The 27292-nt window shown below is 37.3% G+C and overlaps 1 protein-coding gene across 1 annotated transcript in view; it reads left to right on the forward strand.

Moving 5' to 3' along the window:
* The window catches only part of LRP8 (LDL receptor related protein 8), a 204494-nt gene extending 177205 nt beyond the window's left edge, over window positions 1-27289 (forward strand). Inside the window, exons 6-19 of the mRNA XM_039319779.1 lie at window positions 76-198; window positions 539-661; window positions 6036-6155; window positions 6274-6399; window positions 7816-7987; window positions 11752-11979; window positions 12636-12754; window positions 14031-14170; window positions 15458-15599; window positions 16289-16441; window positions 17969-18217; window positions 19492-19560; window positions 19736-19908; window positions 22395-27289. Coding sequence (XP_039175713.1) covers window positions 76-198; window positions 539-661; window positions 6036-6155; window positions 6274-6399; window positions 7816-7987; window positions 11752-11979; window positions 12636-12754; window positions 14031-14170; window positions 15458-15599; window positions 16289-16441; window positions 17969-18217; window positions 19492-19560; window positions 19736-19908; window positions 22395-22433 — 1976 coding nt within the window. The 3' untranslated portion in view covers window positions 22434-27289. The remainder of the gene's footprint in view (window positions 1-75; window positions 199-538; window positions 662-6035; window positions 6156-6273; window positions 6400-7815; window positions 7988-11751; window positions 11980-12635; window positions 12755-14030; window positions 14171-15457; window positions 15600-16288; window positions 16442-17968; window positions 18218-19491; window positions 19561-19735; window positions 19909-22394) is intronic.
* The last annotated feature ends 3 nt before the right edge of the window (window positions 27290-27292 follow it).

Consider the following 27292-nt stretch of genomic DNA (forward strand, 5'->3'; position numbering starts at 1 on the left):
ATTACTGACAATTAGGAACCTTGTGAAAAGAACGCAACAGGTGATGGTGCTTTTTTTTTCCTTTTTGTTTTTAAGCGTTGGTGACCTGCAGCCCTGATGAATTCCAGTGTGGTGATGGGACCTGTATCCATGGAGCTAAACAGTGCAACAAAGTGCATGACTGCCCTGACAACAGTGATGAAGCTGGCTGCGTTAATGGTAGATATGCTAGATGTGATAAGTCTGCTGGCTTGGGGTGTAGCAGAAAACACTCTTAGAAAGTGCTTAGATGCCAGGGAGTCCTCCATTCCCAAGAAGCAAAACCACTCTTCATCTTAGTATATGCTACTGTTTAGTATATTCCAGCAGTGAGGCCTCATCACTGACACTTTTTGTCTTAGGTTGAGCAGGCTTTGTTCTAATCCATCGCATCTAAATATCCTGCTGCTAAAACCATATCTCATTTTTTTCTAATTACATTCTTGAATCATAATGCATCTTCATTTCCATGTACCTAATCTAACTTCAGCTGCTTTTCCTTCCTTGCCTGACATAACAGAAGCGGCATGCGAGAGTCCCACCAAATTTCAATGTAAAAGTGGAGAGTGCATAGAGGAAGTCAAGGTGTGCGACTCACACAGGGACTGCAGGGACTGGTCCGATGAGCCTCTAAAAGTTTGTGGTACAGTACCTTCTTATTTCTTCCTCCATTTTTAACAATCTCTTCCATGCTTATATGTTTAAGCACTACCAGAACAGGAGCATCAACCGCTATTATCATTCTCCTTTAGTTCTTCTGCTTATCTTGTTTTTGTGACTAGTGGATGAAGAAAATGGAAATAAGATTTGATTCTTGGGATTTTAGGTTTTGCATATTCCAGGTGATGTTCGGCACAGTCTTAAATGTAATGAATCCTGGGCTGATTGCAAAAAAAAAAAAGATTTCATCCCATCACAGAACAGAAAATTCTCAGTATTCAGGTCTCCTGATGATGCTAATTATTCTTTTTGGTAGTTCTTGTGAATTGCAAAGAAAGTTTAGGTGCTTAATCAAGATAGACAATTTCTTTTATCATTTGTCCTTTAAAAAAGCATGATGAAAAATGGCCCATTTCAGGAGTGGAGAAAACTCCTTTGCTCTTCCTCACAGAAATTACCCATGTTTAGAGGCATTATTTACATAGAGTCTCTAAGGGCCATCCAAGGCAGGCATCTATATCAGTGTTTCCCAAACTTGACAATTTTAAGGCATGTGGACTTCAACTCCCAGAATTCCACAGCCAGCATTGCTGGCTGTGGAATTCTGGGAGTTGAAGTCCACATGCCTTAAAATTGTCAAGTTTGGGAAACACTGATCTATATTAATAGGCAGTCATGTGGCCTTAATTGTATGTACACTGACATCAGGAACAGGAAACCCACCTGCCTTTTGTGTCAAAGGAAATGGATGGCATTCTTCGTAAGTGCTTAAATGGGGCAGAAATTCCAGGATTCAGTATGTTCCTAAGGAGGAAAGTAACATTCATGGAAAAGCTTCAGCTGATACTCTTCCATGAAAGAAAACTATGTAGGCAGTTCCTTAGAAAAACATTTAAAAAATCATTAATCATGTTATTGCTTTTAAAATAGCAAAAAAACAAAAGGAACATTACATTTTGTGTGTGTGTTTGTGTATTTCTAATACACTTATATAGCTATCATCCTTTTTTTAACCTACTGAATTTTCTACAAATGAGTCCCATATTTCCTTATATTTATCCATACAAAGTCTCTGTCTATAGGCAATCTGCTCCTGGGTCAATAAAAATATTACAAGTAATAATATACAGAGAAAAGTCATTAAAGCATGTCTTTTGAGTATACATGACTTGGAGGCTTATTCTAAAATACCAGATTCCTAATTACATAATTAAAGAAGCTTGAACTAAATAATGCCTATCAATATTTTTTCCTTCTGACATGCTTTTGTATTGATGCCTGGTCATTAATTAGCACAATGCGTTCTTTTATTGTATAAGAAGCATAAGATCCTATTCCTGTAAGATGAAAGACATTTATTTTAGCCGATGTGAATATAATGAAACTGTTGGCCCTGATTAATATGTTCTTGATCATTAAAAAAATCTAAGTTTGTTCTTTTGGTTCTGTTCTCAGTTGAAGAGGATATATTTAATTCATTTGAATTTTAACACAGGAGCTGTTTATACTGCTGAAGTTTTATTGCCTGTTATTTTGTGGCATTTTAGAGCTCCTTATAATTTATATAGCCTCAGTAATGAAGAACTATAACAAATTATTCCTTGGTTTATACGGTGGTGATGCATTCTTGATCATTAAAAGGATCTAAGTCTTTCTTTTGCTTCTGTGCTCAGTTGAAGAGGATATATTTAATTCATTTGAATTTTAACACGGGTTTTTTATACTGCTGGAGTTTTATTGCCTGTTATTTTGTGGCATTTTAGAAGTTCTTATAATTTCCATAGCATCAGTAATGAAGAGACGTATCAAATTATACAGTATCTTGGTTATATTTTATGTCTTTTTATTGCATGCCCACATTGCATGCACATGTTGCATGACTGCATTTTTAGGCTAATTATGAGGTTTACCCTAGTACAGATGTGCATAACTTATGTGCTTACAAAAGTTGTAGGACCACAATTCCCATAATCCCAGTTCTTTGCCAATTGTGGTTGAAGATCTCCACATCTTTTGAAAGCATATATTCTTTCAAATAGATCAGCATGGACTGAACAAATTTGAAGTAACTGAAACTAAACCTAGACAAGCTTGAATCTGGAAAACCAGTGGCTGAGGTCTAAAATTCTTTTTATCAAGTTTAGTGTACTTTGAAGAAGAGTGATCTTGATTTTGTATCATATTGTTGAAGGAACCTCTAGATTAAACTACTGCATTAAACTCTGTGGTTGGGCTGCCTTTGAGAGCATTTCAAAAACTGAACTATTTTTGACCTAGGAGACTATGGTCTTAGTATTAAAGTCTTGCCTGGATTCCATTTTGTTTGTGAGTGAAATTCACTATGGAATATTTTAACTTAAGTCTTAAATGATCTTAGACCAGAGATGCCCAGTCTCAGTGACCCCAGAGATAGACATAGCCTCTCCAAAAATTGTTTTCATTTTTAATCTAAAAGAGAGGAAAGCTATGAAGCATATGATGTAGAACTGATCATATTGATTAATTAATTTAGTTATTCTGTTTAAATGAAATCCAATTGCTTTGTCCCAGCACCTATAAAGCCAACTAAAAGGCAAAATAAAGCTTTGTGGTTTAGAACTTGGATGCTTAAAAACTATTTTGTTTCCCGTGAGCCTCTTTGGGTGTTAGGATCCCTAACATAACTCCGCTGTGCGTGTCTCTTCATCTGGCGCAAATATGGCATCTTTTAGAAGTGAGGTCTTTTCTGTAATAGTATCAAACCTATCTGGAATCCTTCTCCCACCACCTATACTGAATTTCTACTTTAAATTTAAATGCTAAAATAAATGTTCTTGTGGCCCTATTTTCTGAAGAAAGAGGGAGTAAATGGTGTGACTCAAAATGATACTTGTTCAAGAACCTTTGTGATTGGGGTCCTGAGACAAGGATGGAATTCCAATGCTTCCTTCATATCCCTGTGTAGAAAACCAGAAATTCTTTCAATGAAATATCAGCAGGGAGCAGCATCTGGAATTAGAAGCTAAGCAGAGACAGACCTGGTTAATACTTGGATGGGAGATCTCAGGACATCCTAGTACAGTTCTGCAAGATAAACAGGGAAGCTAAACAGCATGCTGGCAAGAGGCAATGGCCAACTATATCCATTTTGCTACTGGGGAAAAAAAAAACCCACAGAAATGTAGTCTTAAATGTTAAGGGAAACTAACTTTTTCCAGTGTTGGAGTGAAATTTGATAAAAACATACATAACATAACTTAATGAAACCATTTACCGCAAGACAGCTGCCTGGAGACATGCTAATCACAGACTGTTTTATGGTAGCTATTGCATCTATTGGGGCAGTAAATATACATTTCTTTAATATAGAGAGTGATTTGCTGAACCTAGACTATTTGCTGAAGCTATACGCCTCTCACTACCAGCCTTTTCACAGGCAGAGTACACTTTCACTGCATGGCCCATTCGCCCTTTGGGTTGTAGTAAAACAGGAAATTTGGCATTCTAGACTACAGAGAAGAATGACATGGCTTTCCGATGCCAGGAAATTGGTCTGAAATAGTTATTCTTCTTTACTGTTGAGTTTATCTTCCATGTGATTACAGTATTCTAACTACAATTTATTACTGTATGCAGCTTAGAACCCACTGACATGAAGTAGCATGGAAATGTAAAACAGATATGCATACCAATTAAAATGGAAGATGGTCTTGAGAATTATAGTCTCATTTGGCATAATTGGCTTGTGATGCATGGTGTAAGCAAGAGTTATTGACAGGATCGGTCTGAATTATAAGCAGTAGCCCAAATACACCACCATGTTTTTAACTCAGCAATAAACTTACTGCTGCTAATAGCGTTGTGAATTGGGCTTTCTGCTTAGAATTCGGGGTTTTGCTGCAAAATGTTGTGGAAGTTTTTCAAGTGCAGCATATTCTACCAGTTATTTTTTTTTCCCCATCATCTTTTGCCATTAAATGAAAGAATCGAAGGAACTGCACCATCTGTTTTTCTCCTACATATCTGGGCTAGTCCAGCAAATCTTCATAATCCAGGATATTTAGATATTTGATTGCATAGCAAATCCCACAATAAAAGAAAAACATTTTGTCCCTCGCTTTGGATAGGTTAATTGGAAAGGCAAGTGAATGGTTGTTTCAAGAATTAAAATGACTTCCTTCGACCCCTTTGGTAATTTACAGTTGCCGGGGTAAATTGGACTACATTTTCAATTTTAGTGTCTGACGTTGGGGAACTAATGATCAGAACTCTGCTCATACAAATTTCCAGGTGTGCGCACGATTATTACAGGCAGAGTGTTCTTTTATTCAAATGAAATAGATTGCAAATGTTTGGGGAGAGCATTTGGTCTTAGTATTGGTCAACAATAGATAGGAATGGACATGTGGATTTCAGTGGGTTGATTTTTTTTCTTTTCAAGAAGCATTATTATATTATATTTACAGTATAACTTTAGCATAGCAACCAATAGCAGGATGGGGAAAAGTCTCAAATAGTCAGAACTAGGGATACCAGGACCAGGATAAAGCCACCCTTTTGATTTTTTTTCTTTTCTTTTTATAATGATACATTTACAGTTCCACTGGATTCTTGGAAGAATACAAGCTTCCTCCCAGCATTACATGGACTGGCAATGTATTATACTTTGAAGCTTTGGCTTTGTTTTGTTTTTAATCTAAGCACATATTTGCAGTTCTACTTTTTGTATCTCTTAGAGATTAGCATCTATAAAAACAGATTCTTTAAACATATATCTAACCCCTCACAAGAATAGCATTTGCCAGTGTGATGACTTCTAGATGTGAAGGAATGCACTTCTTACAGTTGTCTCCTGTTGGCAATGCTGGCTCTAAATTCTAGTAAAATGAAACTTAATGTATCTGGAAGACATCCAGTTGGAAAAAGTTGAGTCAGAAGCAGTTGACATTTCTGGATTTTTATTGCTTGCTTATTTTATAGTCCAACCTTTCGTATATATAGTACTGATTCATTAGAAAGACATTCTTGCCAAATTATTCTATTTGCCCGTTTAGGATCTTAAACATGAGCTTGGCATTAGGCTAACTATTGGATGATTTTTATTTAGCTCATTTATTACTTAACATCTTTATCCCACTGTTGTGCCTATAAAGTGAAAGCAAACAATACAAATGAGCACTTAGATTTCAGATACAAATTAGACCAAAATTGCATGAGTAAGTTGTCTTAAGAAAGTTCAGATCACTGCTACTTAGAAGAAAAAAAGGTTTTCATGTCTATTTAAATAAACCTTTTAATATCTGAAACCATTCGACACTTTAAAATGTCAGTCTTGCGCACAGAATTCAGTTTTAATCTAAATAATGTCACTCTTCTAGATGTGAATGAATGTGCCCTGAACAATGGTGGTTGCTCCCACATTTGCAAGGACTTGAAGATTGGCTATGAATGTGAATGTCCTCCTGGATACAAGCTTATGGACAAGAAAACGTGTGGAGGTAATTTGCATAGAAACAGAAGCCATCAGCGTGTCATTGCAGACAGACATACTTGCAGATGCCCATGATCTGATGGCTTAATGTCACATTAACCAATTACTTTAAACTCTCGTTCTAGATATAGATGAATGTGAGAATCCAGATGCGTGTAGCCAGATCTGCATTAACTACAAGGGGGACTATAAATGTGAATGTTATGATGGTTATGAGATGGACACCCTGTCTAAAAACTGCAAAGCCATAGGTAAGAAGATGTTTGATTCCATTCGGTGTGGATCTGTGGAAAATCACACAGTTCCATCAACAATTTATAAAATCCATCTTCCCTGCCTATAGTAACTGTGTTTTATCTAGTTTAAGCCTTGGCTGGTTCATCCCCACCCATCTCCATAATTCCACAGCTTCCTGGGCTGAAATATCATCTGCATTTTAAGATTTGAATCCAACTTTCTGGATAATTTCCCCTGCTTTCATATAAATGTTTAAAGCACAGGGGATGAGATGGAACTTGGCACCACTGTTTCTTTTCCCTGGGGTGGAACAAAGATCGTCTAGCATCATTTTCTGATATCATTTTTCAAATTGCCTTTTCCTATTATCTTTTTTTCATTTTTTTAAAAATTAAATATAAAAAAAGAAAAAAGTCACAAAACTATAAAGGTAGACAAAAACTAGAATTTTCTGAAATAGTGATCCAGAAAGGACTGGATTAATAATAACATAGTGACTTCTGTGCCCAAACTAGAATATCATAGTTTTTTTTCCAAGACCCAGAACAAACAACTCATGAGGTTTCACTCCCTCCACAGCACACATATTCCTATTCTTCATTTAAATCACCAAGGCAAAACAAAACTCTGGTACATGTCTGTACTGCAGGCAACATACATTATGCCTTTGACTCTGCTTTTTTATGTTACTGCTCTTCACAAAATGCCAGAATGGAGAAAGAAGGGGAAAAAACAAGTGGGGCTGGGAGTGGCAGACTTGGCTTCTTTTATCTTTTAATTTTGGTTATGGGTATTTTTCTCTTTATCTGTCTAATATTGAACAGGGATTAAACCAACATAAGGGCAAATACCTCTGTAAATGGAATTTATCTTATTAAACAATAAAATCCTTATAAGAACTTACTTTTTTAAAAAAATCAGTATTTTAAGGAGCATAGCTCCTTGGGCATTTCATCCTAATTGTGAAAGCTGGATTTCAGATTCTCTCTCTTTGGAGAAGCACCAAAGGAGAAGGCTTCTAATTTGAATCAAAGTGATCAAGCCATAAAAAAATGTATAGGAAAAAATTTCCATTTTCATGTGTGTGTGTGTGTGTGTGTTTGTGTGCGCGTACACACACAAACACACACACACACACACAAACACTGGTTTATTTAAAAATATACATATGGGCTGAATATCTTCAACTTTTTTCCTCTCCAGTGCATAGTTGTGGGAGTGACTCTTTTGTTCTCCCAACAAGGAAAAAAAAACTGTGTAAATCACTATCAGTTAGAGCAGCGTGCCCAGGAAATGATGATCAGGACAGCAGTCATTGCCAATCCTTTTTATTCTAAAAGTAGTTTTGAGATTTTCCAAACCTGGCATTTTTAAAGCTGTGCTTTATCCTAAACTGCTTATAAAGCTATGATTTGCCAATTCCTTGGCAGGAAAGAGCCCATACCTTGTTTTCACAAACCGCCACGAAGTACGCAAGATTGACCTGGTGAAAAAGGACTACTCTCGCATCATTCCCATGCTGAAGAATGTGGTTGCTTTGGATGTGGAAGTGGCAACCAACAGGATATACTGGTGTGATTTATTCTACAGGAAGATATACAGGTGCGGGGTATTTCAGACTACCCGATTTACCTTCCATCATTCTAGCAAAAAAAAAAAAAAAAAAAATCAAGCTCAGATCTATGACAGCTTAGTAGTGCGGGGGTGGGCAACTGTGGCCTCTTTATGACCTGAGGACTTCAACTTCCAGAAATCCTGGCTGGGTCAGGAATTCTGGGAATTGAAGTCTACTGTTCATAAAGGAGACTTAGTTGCCCATCCCTGGCTTAGTAGCATCAGAACTTTGTCTGTTGAAAATGTGCATCTTTGGATTTTAGGGTCCTATGCATGTACCAGAAGAGTACTTTATCTGATTATGCAACAAAGCTGGTTGTCCCTTTTCTGCACTCAGATTTAAATTGCTATCCCCCCCCCCCTGCACCGCTGTGTTATCAGTAATGGTTTGTTCTGGTTTTTGGTAACTGTCAAAGATGAGTGTCCTGGGGGCCAAATAGTAGGAAAGGTGATTCCAAAAATCAGGAACTTATTATAGAATAGGATTTTCCCAACATTGGCAACTTTAAGACATGTGGACTTCAACTCCCAGAATTCCTCAGCTGGACATTCCCTATGCTGGCTAGGAAATTCTGGGAGTTGAAGTCCACCTGACTTAAAATTGCCAACATTGGGAAATCCTGTTACAGAGGATATGAAGGTTTTACTTTGTTTTTTAAGGTCATCACCTGTTGATTACAATCAAGCAACTAGTTAGGAATACATCAACTCTTAAAAAGGAGAGTGAGCAAAAAATGAGAGAAAATATTTTGGGGAGCTTCTTTGAGCCTTGCAAAATGGAGAAAAACAGGATCTGCCCATTCATATCTGAGCATTATTTAATGTGGCACTTCTCCTACAGCTTGCTGATAGCAAAAATCTGTCAAGCTTAAGATTTAAACTTATGTTATTTTCTTCATCACTGCTAACTGTGACAGGTTTGTCTACAGACTTTGAGCTCTGATACAGTAGGCACTTATTTTTAAAAATAAGAATGATCAGGGCCAATTTGCATACTTGTGTGAAAACTGAATCGGAAGGAAAACGGTCTGTCCCTGATTTAGTCCACGGTCAAGAAAAGGAGAGAGGAGAATTACTGTAGGCAGGAAAAACAAATGCTCACCGGCTGGAAGAAAGTCCTTACAATGAGGAGCTTTGTCCATCTTTGGTCTGAATGCAGTTCTCACTGGCTTTCTAAAAGAAATTTCAGAGCTAGGAAATTGCATCTTACTGGAACTTCTTCCTGCAAATCGGTATGACCTTGATTTGCAAGTATTATATTTAGAATTTCCCACTCAGGACATAATGGGGAAGAGGGGGCTTTACACTGAATGATCATATCAGAAAAACCTTCATTCAGTTGTTTCAGTTAACAGCAAATTAAAGCACATTAGCTATATCCACACTAGGCGATAGCTGTGTCCACACAGGGGGCTCTTACACTAATTTGCATCCACACCAGACACTCTTACACAGGCTAATTCACATGCAAAAATATCACTGTCTTAGTTAGGAAGAGAAGGGCGCCACCTACTGCATTCTCAGAAATACTGAAAGGATTGGGACAAGTGAAAAGTACCAGAGATTGTTTATAGCTGAGAAGCCATGTTAAACCTCTTACGAGCCAGAAGAGAATCAGACGCCGAATAAATGGAAGCCAGTCACAGCCAAAGAAGCAAAAGCTCAAATTTGTCAAGTTGATGAAACTTGTGTTGTGTGACATTATGACACAAGGAAAAATGGGGCAGAGTTTCCATTAGGATGCACATTTTATCATTGCCCCTTATTCCATCCCCCACACACTTGTAATAAGGATCAAGATATTTAGCAAAACTGTAGGAGCTCCTTCTTTTGCGCACAATATCTTTCCTCTTGCTTTTTCATTCCTCAGTGTTCCCAAGGACTCTGAGGAGAAGAGCAGGAAAATCCCAGCAGTGCCTCCACATCCACTGATTTCTTTTTGGAAACACTTCACTCTTTCTCAGTTTGTTAGCTGTCAGATCTACCAAGTGATTTGAACCTTGGCCTTGCACTTACTCCACTTTCTTCCCATTGAAGGATTATTCTGTAGTGAATGTCACAGGGAGAAAGTTTACATTTTTTTCCAGATATCCCATAAAATAAATTAACTTAGAATGTATCCTTGGTATACAGGGAATCAGTTCAGTTGAATTCTGTTATATCTAGTTCTGAGGAAACATTTTCAAATCATACTATTTAGCTGTTGATCTACAAAATTGCTTTCTGCTGATCTGGAAAGCAGCCGGTCCAAGATCAGGAAAATAAAGAGGACATTTACAATCCAATAGGAGGATAATTCCGGATGACTTAGGATCGATCTGAACATTATGTGACCTACTGTTTTCCTGGCAAATACTGGACTTATTTTTTCTCACACAGCAGAGATAATGTTGACCATACAAAAAAGGCACTTTACTGAACTAGTTGGCCAGACCAAAATAGGGTCATCAAATGTACAAATACTGTGTTTGATATTTACACTCAGTGTAGGTAGCATTTGTTGTTATAATTCTGTGCTTTTGACAGTCTATCAGTACCGATAATTCAAAAATACATAAATAAAATAAATGTGTAGAATGAGTTTTTTTTCCATGGAATTATATTATTGGAAGGGAGTGTGCAGGCAATGAACCTAAATTAAAACATCCCTGCCTGATAGATGACTGTTTGGGCCATGCTTAAATCAAGGAGTCCATCATCTTTCAGAATAATTAATTGCATTGTCCAACTGCTCTTGTCATTAAGCTGTTTTTCGTATTCAACTGGAATTTGCTTTTTTATAATTTATTATTTTGCATCTTGCAATCTGAAACAACAGAGTCTTGGCTTTCTTCTGCATCATGGGTATAGGAAAAATCCTATTGCAATCCCTCTCTCTCTTCCTCTTGTCAAGGCTAAATTTGATCCTCTTAGTCTGTAACTCCCTAATCATCCTTGCGTCCTTCTTTGAACCTTGTTCATGTCTTCTGAACCCTTCCTAAAGTGTAATGCCCAGAACTGGACACCATACTTGAGATGGGAGACTGACCAAAGCAAAACTGAATGGAATTTTATTTCTCATGACTTGGAAACTATAATTTTATTCTGTCACCTATAATTTCATTTGTCTGCTTTGTGGCCATTTCATTTTCTGCCAACTCATTTTCACTTAGCAATCAGCTATAATTTTTTTCACAAGTACTATTGCCAATGCATGTAATCTTCATCCTACACCTATGTATTTGCATGACTTAAGCCTTATTTATACATTCTTCCTTGTGTGAGTAACAATTGTGTGAGGGGGAAAGCAGAGTCTGTTTAGCCCATCTATAGAGAATACTTGCATTTGTTATTCTATTCTTGCAAACATCTAAACAAAATGTTCCTGTAGGCTTTCTGGATTACTTTGAACCTGATTGAAAGCTTGCACACAGAACAGAGTTTCTGTAATGTGTTAGTAATAGACATCAAGAGTTGTAAAGGAAACAGTAGCGTTACAGCATTCTCTTGTTTCATTAATTGTTCTTTGTAAAAAAGCTACTATTGAATTGCACTGACAAATCTGGTTTTGCTTATTGCAACATTTAGCACATGATATATAAGTATGCAGAGCTCTTTCGTCAGAAAATTAATGTAGGATTTTATGCCTTGTTTGCTCCTCTTTTTGTTTGCTTTTCTTCCTTGTGAGTGCATCCTTTCTTATATCATTATCCCTCCCCCTTTGCCCTTTGCAGAGTTACATGAGTTACATAATTTGAGTCTCCTCTCTATAGTGCCTACATAGATAAGGCCAGTGACACAGCTGAGCAGATGGTTCTGATAGACAGCCAGTTACACTCCCCGGAAGGTCTGGCAATGGATTGGGTCCACAAGAATATTTATTGGACGGATTCTGGAAACAAGACCATTTCTGTAGCCACAGCTGATGGGCGTAAGAAGAGGACACTTTTCAGTACTAACTTAAGTGAACCTAGAGCTATTGCAGTGGATCCCATACGGGGGTAGGTATGAAAGATTGCTATGTATTACTGAATTTAGTATCCTTTCAGCCTTGATTCTTATAGTTCTCACACTGCACCAATCAATATAATTAGAGTTTATTTTATGGATGGTACATTAGCAATCAAAGTTTTTGTAGACTGTGATTTTAAAGGGAGAATATCAACGAAATGCATATTATCCATTCCTACTGCTTATTATATGTTCCTGTTGCATCAGATGTGCTTTTCTGTCCTTTCTAATTTCAGAATTCAAATTGGGCTATTCCAGTCCGATTGTGATGGCGCTGCAAAAAATTAATAAAAATGCTATATAATATGGATTCTTGTTCTTGAGTGAATGTATTCTAACTCGGATTGTCACCTGAAGCACATGAAATGATAAGATTGTGATGTTGGGAGTCACTGGATTATCTGCTTCCGCAATAACCAACATATTGGAATTCATAAGAACCACCTGATGGATGGTCTTTCTTTGTAAAAGTTAAATATAGTGTTACCCTTTACAGAATTTGATCACCTTGGTACATTCTTGTTCAATAAAGCAATAATCCATAATAATTACTTCAAACATCATTGTACTTGGAAATCTGAAGGAAAACTACTTTTCAAGTAGCATAGAATCTTCTACCAGCTTCTTTATCTATTCTTTTTTATAGATACATGTATTGGTCTGACTGGGGAGACATAGCAAAAATTGAGAAATCTGGCTTGAACGGTATGGATCGGCAAGTGCTTGTGACAGACAACATTGAATGGCCCAATGGAATCACACTGGGTATGTTGGAAAACTGGAATCAGGTCCTTCTAAATTTTCCAAATATTTTATGCTATAAATAAAGGGTGGTCTCTTCATACTGAGTCTGAGCATTGATTAATCCAGCTTCATTTTGTTTACACTGTTCGGTAGCAATTCACCATAGCCCTACACACATGATTGCCTGAATTTGAAGGTGGGTCCATTTGCCTACAAAAGATATACTGTTCCTTGTTCCTTCCTATAATCTTGGTTTTTTTTAAATTATAAGTTTCTTCTTTTAACTGAAAAATAAATAATTCTGTTATTGGGATCAGAAAAGAATGAGCGAGAAAAAGACACAATCTCTCCATTTTTCAATGAAAATTATTTCCCTGCTATTTGCCTTCTTACTCTTTGCAGGTTTCTCTGCTTTGAAAAAGGAAGATAGCTTTTGGGAAAGGGTGAAGGGAAAAATATACTCTCCTATCTTTCTTTCCATGAATAATTTGACATTCCCTACCAATTAAGGAGGAAGATAGGGTTCAGATTGCCAAAATCAGCATTTCGATGCAAGTCTTCCCCTTTAATGTATGCATCATGACAACACACTGAGGTTTCACACACCACAAAGCTTTTATTTTCATTATCATCACAGCATTGCTCAGCATCAGGCTGCATGCAAATGTTAATAATAACAGCAGCAAGATCCTGCTTGACCCCTCCACTTTCAATTTAAAAAAAAGATTATTCACTCATCTGAAATGTGTTGATTGTTACATCGTGTTTTGGAACCCGGTCTGGAAATAAGGTAGTATGATATTAATCCCATACATTATCTTGTCAAATTAATTATGCAAAGAACTGATTCCCCTACTTCTACAAGTTAATGTAATTATTTAAAACAGAACACCAACTGCTAATATTAATGTTCATGGAGAATTCAAGTGGTTGGGCTATTAATATGGCTTCTCAGATATCTTCTTCGTGCATTTATTTAGCATCTCTGCAGTGACCCTGAATCTACGTGAAAATAAGCTTGGGAAATATTCTTCCTGAAAGAAAAAGTCTCACTTTATGATATCTCCAGTGACCACTTATATTACACAGTCTGGACCTATCCCTATACATTGTGATCATATTAAAAAAATATTATCTATCATTCTTAATTAACAGTCCTTTCTTCTTCTCCCTGGATTGTTTTCATAAAATGAGTTTTCCAAGATTCTAAAGTAGTAAAATAATAGCAAAAATGCATCCAAGTGGACAAAGGTCAAATACAGAGATATAATCCTACCTTGATATGTTTGCTCTTCAGATTTACTGAATCAACGTCTCTACTGGGTTGATTCCAAGCTGCACTTGCTTTCAAGTATAGATTTCAACGGGAGCAACCGAAAAGTTCTCATCTCGTCTGAGGATAACCTGAGTCACCCATTTGGACTGGCTGTGTTTGAGGTAAACAAAAAACAAAAAACAGGAGTCAGGACTGATCTAGGCAGACAACGAGCCTTGTTATAGGTAGATGTATTTCAAATTTAGCTAGATTTTTTTTTTACTCAGGAGGTATATCCATTATATGACCTAGTTGGTTGTGCTTACAATGTGTGGAAAGAACGGAATGTAATAAGGAATGAATCCATATCCAAACTAAAGGAGAAAATTATGAAGATGACATTGGTCATACAAGACTGTTTTTTCAGAATTTGGTTCAAAATGCATTTAGTTAGGATTAAAATTTTCCTTTGCTCTAGAGATCATTTTCCTTTTTTTTCTGAATAGTAGAGCATTCCTATTGTACTGGCTAATATTTGGCCTAGTTAGAAATTACATCTGAAATATTTTCTTACTTTGACAGAAATGGAAATGCTCCACTGCATTTTTCAGCTTAAGATCTGATAAAAAATTTAATTTTGTAAATTAAAATCCTGATAGCAACTGGTGTACTCACTGAAGTATTATGTTGCAGGACAAAGTCTTGCTGCTTTCTTTACGTGCTTGCTAAGCTCAGAAAATATATGTCTGAATCATGCTTTGAATTATGGGCCTGAATTGGATGTCTATTCAGTTGCTGATCCTCACCTTCCTGGCTTTGTTGCTTTCAGTGGAAGGCACTTTATACATCAAAGAGGAAGTATCTGAATGCATTACAATTTCTGCTCAGTTCAACAGGTGGCACACACACAGAAGTTGCCTTACATGAATGCATTTTCTTAGATCAGCAAGATAGCCTGTTATGTAGAGGTAAGGGAAAGAAATAGAGAAATTTCCTCTACTTTGCACCATTGCTTTTCTCCCTGTATACTCTCCTCCACTAGCAAAACGTGAAAAATCACACAAACATGATTCTGAAGAGCACTTATGTCGTAACATCTAATTATATTTGTTTCCTTTTTTGTTTTGTGGAGCCATTTTTTTCTCCTAATGACTTTCAAAGCCAAATGCCAACTTAAATTACTGTCGCATAGATCAGGATCTCCATGGAGAGGATCACATAACTCGCACGCAAGCTTTGAAAACAAAACACATTAGGGAGGCTGTGCAGATCAATCCCTCCGTGAAGCGGCTGACAGTGGTGAACTGCCCACTTGTCTGTTCTCTATGACCCTGGAAAGAATTGTGCACGACTTCTTTATGAAAAACAAAATGCCAAGGAGATTGATTCGTAGGGAAGCAATGCTTGAAAAGTTCCAGCTGGTATTTAATACAGTCTGAGTCTTTCTCTCATTCTCTTCATTGTTGCAGGACAGGGTATTCTGGACAGACTTAGAGAATGAGGCAATCTTCAGTGCTAATAGGCTGAACGGTCTAGACATTTCTGTTTTGGCAGAGAACCTCAATAATCCTCATGACATTGTAGTTTTTCATGAGCTAAAGCAACCTAAAGGTAAGTTTAGTAACGCATCAAAGTCTGAATGATACATTTAGCATGCCAGGACTTGAGCCCAGCTTTTCTTAATATGGAAAATTTTCTCAGCTTTCTCTTTATTATGGGTCCCTCTAGATATGATGGGTTATAGATCCTGTCATTTCCTGGCCAGTATGGCTATTGGACACTATGGTTGGTGAGTGATGGGATTTGTATTCAACAGTAGATTCTAATTGGAGGAAGGCTGGCTTATATTCACTACATTGCATTAATGGCTCTCTGGTGGGGAAATTGTTGCTCCAGTAGAAAAGGGGAATGGTCTTATTGGACAACACTAGAGTTGGGCAGTGTTCGGATATGTCTCCTGAATTCAAAATATTTTCCTGAGATTGCACAGCTACTATAGGGCACCAGGATAAAGTGCACTTTCTTTAAGGCACTGTTGACAAGAACAGCAAGCACCCCATACCAGACCCAAAACATCTTTTCATAGGTCCTAATACCTGTGCAGCTGTAGTGGATGCCTTAGATTTCATGGTAGGTAACTAGATTGCAAAGTAGTGGAAAAAATATGGACCCTGGTTAGCTAAAGGGAGATAAGTAGCAAATCTTTGTCATTAAGCCACTCAAGAAAATGGTGAGTTCCACCCAGTTTTGACTATATATAATCCTCAGATTTAATTCTTATTTCTTTTTCCTATATGTAGCTCCAGATGTTTGTGAACTTCATTCTCTGCCAAATGGAGGGTGTGAACACCTGTGTTTGCCTGCACCACAAAACTTTCCACACTCACCCAAATATACATGTGTTTGTCCAGACAACATGTGGTTAGGCCCTGACATGAAAAAATGCTATAAAGGTAAAGATGACAGCCTATACTCTGCCCTATTTAGAGAGGAACTTCCTTCCCAGGAACTAGATAATTCTTTGGACTCCTGTTTTGTGCCTTGTCTTTTGGTTGCACTTAACATTAGATCCAACTATTGGGAATTCACTCAATTGTGTTGTTCTACACTGTGTCTGTGTCATCATCTCTCCTATCTGTCTTTTCCTCTTAGTCATTCTTTTTAAAAACTTGAAGCTTGTACCTATACGATATAACAGGTAGTCCTCGACTTATGACTAGTTGCTTAGTGACTGTTTGAAATTATGATCAAAAGAGGACTTTTGACCCAGACCCGAATTGCCAACAGTCACTGCCCCCGCCTTCTCATAGTCATGTGACTGCACTTCAGATGCTTGGCAACACAGCAGCATTTTGGCTGCTTGCAGTGTCTCAGTCACGTGACCCTGTCTTACAACATGATAAAAACCAGCACTTACTTCCAATTTTCAGCAAAACCTCTCCAGAGTATGCTAGTGCACCATGAAGAGTCAGTTTGGTATAGTGGTTGGCCAATCACTCTCTCTCAGTCCAACACACCTCACAGGGTTGTTGTGGGGAAAACAAGAGGAGGAAGGTGTGTTGGATATGTTTGTTGCCTTGAATTATTTGTAAAAATAATAAAGGCGGGATATAAACAAACATGGCGGACAACGGATTCACTTAACAACCCTTGTATTTGCTTAATGGTTGCAAAACAATGTTGTAAATTGGGTCATTTTAGGGGTTTTGACTTATGGCTTTAATGTGCAGGATTCATTACAGCTATAAATTGAGACTACCTGTTGAGAAAGGGGTGGGAGGCTCCTTCCATTTAAGCCTTTTTAAACAGCCATTTGTCCGAAATGGTATTGCAGGGGTTCTCAACCTTGGCAACTTTAAGACTTGTGGACTTCAGCTCCCAGCAGCTGACTGAGGAATTCTGGGAATTGAAGTCCACAAGTCTTAAAGTTGCCAAGGTTGAGAACTCCTGGTATAGGGTTTCCTGCCTGAGCAGGGGGTTGGACTAGATGACCTCCAAGGTCCCTTCCAACTTTACTACTACTACTATTACTACTACTACTACTACTACTATTATACTATTATTATTATTATTATTATTATTATTATTATATCAGTTTGCTTTTTCCACTAATTAAAGTTGCACATGCTGTTTTACTATGAAGCACTTGTTTACATAACTGGAAACTCAACTTCCATTATCTTCCAGGGCTTTACAGCCCATCTTCCATCAACCCTAGTTAGTATATCCCAGGAGTCTGCAACCTTGACATAGTTGGCTGAGGAATTCTGGGAGCTGAAATCCACAAGTCTTAAAGTTGTTGAGGTTGCAGACCCCTGGGATATCTGTTGGCCTTGCTGGCTAAAGAAGGGAAATATAGTCCAGTGCAATTGGAAGGCACCACTTTGTGGAAGGTTACCCAAAGTCACAACAGGGAGATAGGCATCCATATACATTGAATAAAAATATATAAATAAGGCTGTGTTTTATAATGGTTTCAGAACTTCCAGCTACCTCAACTGATTTGCCTACTACTGCTGCTACTCCTACCACATCAAGAAGTTACCTTCTGAACTTCACAGCTATTACTACTGGCAATATGACTACCACAACTGACAATGTTAGTACGGAAGGATCAGAAACTACAGCACAAATCGTTCTTGGCATGACAAGCCTTCATTCGATCACAATGACATCCAGCCCAGCAGACAGTAAAATAGCAGCAGGAAATAGCAATCTCTTCCAGCACTGTGAGTGAAATGGCCTATAGCTAAGTGGTAAAAATTGGGACTGACATACCATTTTAAAGTAAATAAGCAAAGGCAATTTCTTTCTACTTCCCCAAATAGCTTGAGTTGGCACTGCGTTTGTAGAAACAAAACAGAGGATTTCTCTCTTACTTTTCTTTTATTTAATATAAAAATATTTCCCTTTTTGATCCCCTGTCTACTTCCAGCGGTCAGGCCTAGCATCCAAAAGTTCCCCCTTGCACAAAAACTTAAGTTTCTATGTGTTGCCATAATCTGGCATTGGGCTTTTTGGAAGAAAGTTCTGCAATGTACCTAAAAGTGATTCAGGAATCCCAAAATAATAGAGTAGCCCAAAATATAGTTATCTCAAAACAGTTTAATATTAGTTCTTCCTCTTTTTCATCTTTTTCCCTCTTTAACACAGATTCAAAACTGAAATAGAAAATATGAAATGAAGTTGTGAGGAGAGTTGGTTGGGGTGGTTAAATCAAATACATTTACAATAGTACTTTACTTTCACATCTACTAGAAAGTCTGTGATTAAAGTGACATCTAGATTTAATAAAAAGCACCACTTTTTCCTGGCCAACTGCTGTTTTTGGCCCTTAAAGGATATGTCAGGAGTCATTGTTCAAACAGTGGTGAGTGTATGTACCTAATGCAAAAATTACAGTACATTTGATGAGGTTGCAATTTGCCATCTATGTGGAATTGGGCAGCTGTTGCAGGCCTTATTATTGTCCTTTATAGCAGGGGTCCTCAATCCTGGTCTGTGGACCGGCACTGGTCCGCAGCACGCCAACAAGCGGGCCACATAAAAAATAACAAAGCTCCATCCTCGGGATGCAAGCAATATTCAAAACCACACCCCCTCTATTCTGTGGGAAAAGCCTTTCTCCATGGCACCATCCCTGGTGATAGTATACCAGAACAATGGCTTTCTCAAAACAAGTAGGCAGAATGGAAGTCCTACTGCAAATGCTAACAGCTATTTTCTGATTCTTACCAACCATAGTTCTGAGCAATATCTGAGTATCTGCATCTATACCAGGGGTCCCCAACCCCTGGTCTGTGAACCGGTACCAGGCTGCGGCATGCCAGCAACCGGTCCGCACAAATAAGCAAAGCCCAATCTGTGGGATGCAGGCAGCACACAAAATCATGCACCCTCCAGTCTGTGAAAAAAACGTTTCTCCGCAGAACTAGTTCTTGATGCCCAAAAGATTGGGGACCTCTGCTTTATAGGAATCTGAGTTGTTCTTCTCTAATTGCAGATGCTAACAATGGCCAGGCTTTTGGATCAACTGTGATGGCAGCTGTTATCGGAATTGTTGTTCCTATTGGTAAGTGAGTGTTTGCTATCTTGCCATTCATTTTGGTTTTGCTACGCTGGCCTAACAGATTCAGAAAAGAAATCCCATGAGTGAGCCAGCTGAAATATGATGGCCTTTCTGAGACAGCTAATACTTTTTATTTCTTTCTCCGATTCCCCTATCTTTTTTTTTTTTTTGCTTCTAGTGGTGATTGGCTTAGTGTGCACAGGTGGGTATCTCATCTGGCGAAATTGGAAGAGGAAAAATACAAAAAGCATGAATTTTGATAATCCTGTGTACAGGAAGACTACAGAAGAAGAGGATGAGGATGAAATCCATATTGGGCGAACAGTACAGATTGGACACGTGTACCCTGCAGTAAGTGGATGCTTTATCCACTGTCTACTACATTATTCACTGTATTCATTTGAGTCCTGCTACTGTGGTATTTATTTTTCCTTATTGTAGATGTTTGCTATGAATCTGTGAGAGATGACCAGGCTGAGCCCGAGGGAGGGGTCAAACACGTCATCGGACATGAGTCTATCCATACCCACAAGCAATCTAAGTCCAGCCCACTTTGAATTCCTTCTACCCTTATCTACCACCAATTTTCTTTGGCCATTAGTAGTTCAGATTCTTGTAGAAAGCTGAAGCTTGCAATAAATCTTTATACCCATTTGAATTGCTGGGATCTCTGATTTCCCTGACGTTTGACAAAATCACTGTCAATCAGTTCATTGAAACTGGTGATATATAATTTTACTAAAGAAATAAGCACCTAATCTTATCTTTATGGCTGAACAGCCCTTGAATCAGGTTCAGTATAAGGATGTGTTATATGTGTCTCCTTTTGTCCCAAAGAAAAGTATTTCAATGTACATCAAAGTAGTTTACACAGTTATCTCCTTATACAAAGGAAGGAGAAAGAGCCATTCAAATGGGTACTGCTAATGGTGTAGTGATAAATAGACAATAATCTTAAATACCTTGTCAACGTATGTTAGAGGCATGCTCCTTTCTGGGGCATGGTATAATAGCGAAAAATAACATCATTGCATAGCATGTGAGTCCTCTCAAATCTGTCTGGATTATCTCAAAATGTTTAAATATCTTGAGATGTGGTAGATTTAGAACAGGCTCCTTCGCCTATCTAAAGAAAAAAGATTTTTCACTTATTTTGGGAAAAGGCATAGAGTAGTGTTGCATTCTTAAAGCATATGAGAGAGCAACCATAGCATTTGTCTTTAAAGCAGCCATATTTTCCCTCCTGGGGTCATATGAGAAAACATACCAATCAATCAAATAGGTAGGTTTACAAAACTAATCAGATTTATGTACTCTTTATTTTCTAAGTGGCATGTTCAAATCTTAGCCCAAATGCGAAGAAACTGAGAATTCAGGTTATTAAATCAATCCATCTAAACCAATTTAACTGGCTTCACAGTACTGATCTATTGTCAATGATTGGTTGATAGTATTTAATTTTTAAACTAAATAGGTATGAAAGCACATACGGTCTACGTGTTATAAAACAAGAAAATGCAGCATTTGAGTATTTTCTGCCTTCCAATTTCTCTGCATCAAAATATAAGTTAGTTTAAGAAATGGTTATTATTTATTATATTGTTTGTTTATTAAATTTATATTAAATTTATATGCCACACATCTCACTACCGAAAGAAACAGGTATTATTTACAAATACGCGTAGTCCTTGACTTACAACCATCCATTCAGTGACCGTTCAAAGGTAAAACGGCACTAAAAAAAGTGACTTATGACCCTTTTTCACACTTAGCAGCCATTGCAGCATCCCCATGACCATGTGATCAAAGTTTGGATGCTTGGCAACTGGCATGTATTTGTGATGGTTGCAGTGTCCCAGGGTCATGTGTGTGGGTTGGTTTCTGAACGTTTCATTACCAGGTTAACATCGTTTATATTAGAAACCAACCCACAAGCTTGGAGAACGAACCTTCACCTTCATTCACTTAACACAGGGGTCTTCAAACTAGGCCATTTTATGACTTAATAATAATAATGATGATAAAGTTGGAAGGGACCTTGGAGGTCATCTAGTCCAACCCCCTGCTCAGGCAGGGAACCCTGTAGCATTTTGGACGAATGGCTGTCCAGTTTCTTCTTAAAAACTTCCAGTGTTGGCGCATTCACTGCTTCTGGTGGCAGGTTGTTCCACTGGTTAATTGTTCTAACTGTCAGGAAGTTTCTCCTTAGTTCTAGGTTGCTTCTCTCTTTGGTTAGTTTCCACCTGTTACTTCTTGTCCTGCCTCAGGCGCTTTGGAAAATAGCTTGACTCCCTCTTCTTTGTGGCAGCCCCTGAGGTATTGGAACACTGCTATCATATCCCTCCCTTGTCCTTCTCTTCGTTAAACTAGACATACCCAATTCCAGCAACCGATCTTTATATGTTTTAGCCTCCAATCCCCTAATCATCTTTGTTGCTCTTCTCTGTACTGCCTGGCTGAAGAATTCTGGGAGTTGAAGCCCACAAGTCATAAAAGGGCCAGGTTTGAAGATGTCTGACTTAACAGTTGTGGCAAGAAAGGTCATAAAATGAACTAAAGCTCACTTAACAACTGTTTTGCTTAGCATGGGATATTTTGGGCTTAATTTTGGTTGTAAGTTGAAGACTACCCGTAGTGCACACTGTACCGGTATCCTCCAGCTTACCCTTAAGGAAATATATATATATACCAGATAAACGACTGTAAAGGTACCTTTGTCAAGTTATTTCTTACCTTAACGATCTCTTAATAGAAGAGCATCAGCTAGTGTAAACTTTATGCCTTGTCATACTGTACTAAGTTTTGAAATGGTGACACTACTTTTTCTTTCTTAACAGCGTGTGGCATTAAGTCTAGAAGATGATGGGCTACCATGAGGAATAAACCATGGTTAATGGATCGAAAGATATGCACTGAACCTATCTACTGTGGCTAATGGAATCCACCCTCTTCTCTTTCCTTCTCCTCTCCTTTATATTTATGTTGCAAAAGGGTAACCACAAAGTTGTAACGAACTGCAAACATCCAAAGGATGTGAGAGTTTTGTATGTATAATCTTTTATACACCCTTTTAACTTCTTGCACTATCCATCTGTAATAGTGAGAAGCCTACTCTACTACTGAATGCTGCCAGTCCAATCCAAGGATCAGCAGCTGACACATCGTTTCTAAAAATTATATTTATAGATGTCTTGTAAATATGTCAGGCATACTTTGTGGCTGTCTTATCAATATAGAGACAGAAAGAGAGATCTGTATAAACCATTTAGACTATTTATTAACAAATTCTGAATATCAATTTTAAGCTGTACATATATGTAGAGGACAAGAGTATTTATATTTTTTTTTTACCTTTGATTCGTATTGCAGAGAAAATTTGAATATCTATCAAGGCTGGATAGGTATCTAGACATTCACATCTATAAATATACATATATGAATATATTTTAGAAAGAATAGCTCAACTCTATGGGAAGTAGAGTAATTTAATTCTTAAAGGATGTTTAGTGAAAACTTGGCTACAAAGTCTAAAGCCGCTGAGTGAGAACTATAGATGTTACAATAAGATAATCCAAAAAATGCTCAAGAAACAAAGTGTTCCCATCATGAACAAACCAAACTGCAGATAATCCTCAACATACAACTACTATTTCCACTGCAAAGCAATTAAGTGAGCTGAGCGTGATTTTATAACCATTTTTGCCACTATTGTTAAGTGAAATCACTGCAGCTGATCAGTGAATCTGACTTCCCCGTTGACTTTGCTGGGCAGGTGGCAAATGGCAATCACATGACCTTGGGATGCTGCAATCACATGACCCCGGGTTGCTGCAATCCTCATAAATTGCCAGTTGCCAAGCACCAAAATTTTGATCCTGTAATTGTGGGGATCCTGCAATAGTCCTAAGTGCAAGGATCAGTTGTATATCAATTTTTTTTCCAGTGCTGTCGTAATTTGGAACCGTCGCTAAACAAATGGTTGTAAGTCAAGGACTACCTGTGCCTGAAAAGTAGACCAGCGCATGGCTCTGACGCTTGCACATCCCAGCAAAGGCAGAGTTCTCATGCCACCCATGAGCCCCTTGCATAGATTTCCCCATCTGCTTTATCAGAAAGAATATTTGTGCTCCTAAAGGCCGGGTGAACAGAGGTACCCTTTTTAAGTAAATGGAGAAGCTCAAAACATCGCTACACGCATTGCCCTATAAAAATGGGGACAGTGCCTATAAATCCCAAATCATTAACCTGGCAAGATATAAGCAAATTTAAGATGCCATCTGTAGTACAGTTTCTAAGAAAACGGATCATTAAATCAGTGAGCACTCTTCAAAGTAATCATATATTGGTTAGCCTTATTAATTTTTAAGCTATAAAGCTTAATTTTTGCTTCAAAAAAAGTGTTCACCAAATATACCTAATTTTCTTTTAGAGCTTATTTAATGAATGTAAGAAAGGGTTCCCCCCCAGTGTGTTACCTGTGCAGAACAATTCTAAGTATGTTTTTAAAAAGTAAATCACATGGAGTTCAGTGAGACTTGCTTCTTTTTACTCTTAAGTGGACATAAGATTATGGAAACACTGGTTTTAGTGGGCTGGAGACATTGGCCGCTATTCCAAATATATGGGATCAGTTTTAAGCCAAATCTGATGAAATTATTATTATAGGTAACTATAAGCAAATAAAAGTCATTGTTCTGCTAATAATCTTTGCTGTTAATTCAAATTAGTGGAACTAATGATCCAAGATTATAGTCCTTTTGTCTGGAATGATCATTCCCCATTTATTCACAGCTTATAAAGAATTAAAGTGAAGTTGATGACATCAAAGCGTATAATATGCAGAGGTCGGGGAAGAAGTGGTATTAAAAAGATTGCACCAACTTGTCCTCTTGCTGTATGAATAGCACAAATGTTGTTTTGCTATTCGGGGTACCCTATGCTTTTAATTTAAGTTTCTGATTTGCAGATATTACTGTTTCATTGAATCTTGTTAATTACATTTTGGTTGTTTAATTGCACTTTCTCTTAATTAGCCTAAAGTAATTTTCTCTTCCTGTGGGAAATTGTATTTCCCTTATAAATTTCCCAAGTAAATGATTAAAAGAGAGGGGAAATGCAGAGCTGTACTAAATAATAATAATAAATCCAGAAACTGGTCTTGGAGCAATTATATAGTGGTTACAAAAGAAGCAATTGATAATTGCAATAAGAAATTGGATAAATTTTCCAACCACAAGCAACTGGAAGCAGTAAAACATACTTGGCCTTAAACAAGAAACTTTGAATTACAATTGGAAGGGATTTTTGCCACCATTCACAGGACTACATTGTAAGGAAGCATTATTGAAGAATTTGGATCATGATAAAAAAACTGTTCAGGTAGTATAGTGCTGTATTAAGTGTTGCTTGGATCTGCCATATTTAATTCAATTTTCAGCTAATTATAGTAGAGAACTCTAGAGGGGAAAAATCCATAATTTAGGCAAGTCAAAGTGGCACATCCTTATTGGTATAATAAAGGTATTATATGGTCAGTGGGCCCACTTATTTATTTGGATTTTGCTGTGGATCCAGTTGTTGAACAACAACATTTGATCTGATTGTACTCAGATGAAAAGCACAATAGTGTAAAGCATAGGACTGATAATGGTATCCCAAAGGACCACTTCTGAGTATTTAACTAAACAATCTCTCAACCTCCCTGGAACTCATTTTTTTATCCTAAAAGTTGTAGTTACCAGAGAGCTTGGATGTATTCCTGAATATTTTTTTTCCCAGCTGATGTGGGTTAATGGAAAGGACCAAAAGGATCCACTTTATCTGGATCGGCATCCTGAAAAATACATGTCCCAGAATAATTCCAGAGGTTTTTTTTTAATAGACAGGTTAATTTACTGTAAAAAGTAAATGCCAGGCCATGACATTAACTAGAGAGCATAAATCTACATGGGGATCATGGGGGGCATGTGACAAAAAAGAAAATGCACAATGTCATCATGACCCAAACAACTATGACTTACATATATTTGTGCCAGACATCAGGACACTAGTGCACAAAACTGGGTTTTGCCTGTCATTGCATATGTCATGTCATTTTCCCATGATTGTGGCTATTGCAGATACCAGTGCCAGGCTTAGCTGAACAGGGATTTGCAATCTTGTTAAAATTCCTTAATTTTGGTACTCTGAATAGCTATTTGTGTGCACTAGTTCACTGAGCTGTGAAACTGAAGATTGCTGTATAACTATTTTTTGCCTAGTATCTCTTAGAAATAATTAAATGTTCAATCATTCTTATGAATAAGCAATATCTACAGTACAAGCAGAGCAGTTCTAATAGGTGGCTATTATATCTCCTCTGTTCTGCCAGGTAGTCTTGAATTGCAACTTTTGTACAGTATATGAATCACTGTAATACTGGATTGGTTTAAAAAAGATTCTGCCTTTCATAGAGTCAATTTCATAACAAATGGAACTTTTGTTTGAAATATAATGATACAAAGACAATCTTGTACTTTCACAGATGTCAGAGATTTTCTTTGCAAACAAAACAGATGGTCTAATGGTTGCAAAATTGCTTCCAGCTTACATGATGACATGTATACACAGAGAGTATCTCATGTTTATGATGGCTGTTCAACTATTTTACACACACACAAACACACACACACACACATATATATATATATACATACACACACATACATACATGCACACAAACACATTCATTGATGTAAGTCATAATATTCAAGATGACTCTCTAATAATGGGAAGTCATCCCTTGATGACAAATACCAATATGCCTAAACTGGTCCTTCACGTTAAGGATAAGTGAGAGAGAAGTTAAAAGAGTATAATAAAATCTGCACCTTGCAAAGTTTATTCAGTTTGCTGCTTGTTTATAATGGGTATTGAGAAGAAAGGATGTCCTATTTCTTCTGCTAGATTTTGAGAATAGACGCTTTAGAGTCAAATACACACTTCTGAAGAAAGATGTAGAGGGAAAAGAAAATATTTAAAGCTGCTCTACTCAGTTACTACAAAACCATGCACTGTGTGCATGAATAAAATTATAAAAAGAAGTAAAAGGCTTTGTATCTAATAACTGTAACTAACCTCAAACTGTATATAGATTTGAGTAATTTACCATTTTGATACTTTTTTTAAAAAAAAAGTAAAAGATTGTATAAATCCTATGTATAATGATGGAATTTTTCTCCAAACCGTTGTGAATTACTCTGTTTTCCTGATTTCCAATATGACAGGTTTGTAATTACATCGAGTTGATAATCAAATTTTCCTTAAAATAAAAATATTTTCAATACAGAACTGGGAACATTAAAAATTTGTTTATCACTGTACAATAATCATTTTTGAGCTTTGTCTTGTCACAATGAAATTCCATTAGAACGCAGCGCTCTCGTTTGGTGCCTTTTCTGTTTGTTTTTATTCTGAACAAATAGTCTAGGGCAGTGCTTTTCAACCTTAGTAACTTTAAGATATGTGGACTTCAAACCCTGGAATTCCCTAGCCAGTATGCTGGTAGGGGAATTCTGGGAGCTGAAGTCCACATATCTTAAAGTTGCCAGGATTGAGAAACACTGGGTTAAGGATATGGAGAAGGGAGGACTCTGCTGTTTCTGATACTTACATCCATAGGGGATATTGAAAAACCAAATGAATACATTTGTAACTGTTTCTATAGAGATATTAAATTTTTTTATTGACTATTTGC

This window comes from Crotalus tigris, unplaced genomic scaffold (assembly GCF_016545835.1).
Source record: "Crotalus tigris isolate CLP2741 ecotype Arizona unplaced genomic scaffold, ASM1654583v1 scf7180000023617.9722795, whole genome shotgun sequence".
Classification (NCBI taxonomy): Eukaryota; Metazoa; Chordata; class Lepidosauria; order Squamata; family Viperidae; genus Crotalus; species Crotalus tigris.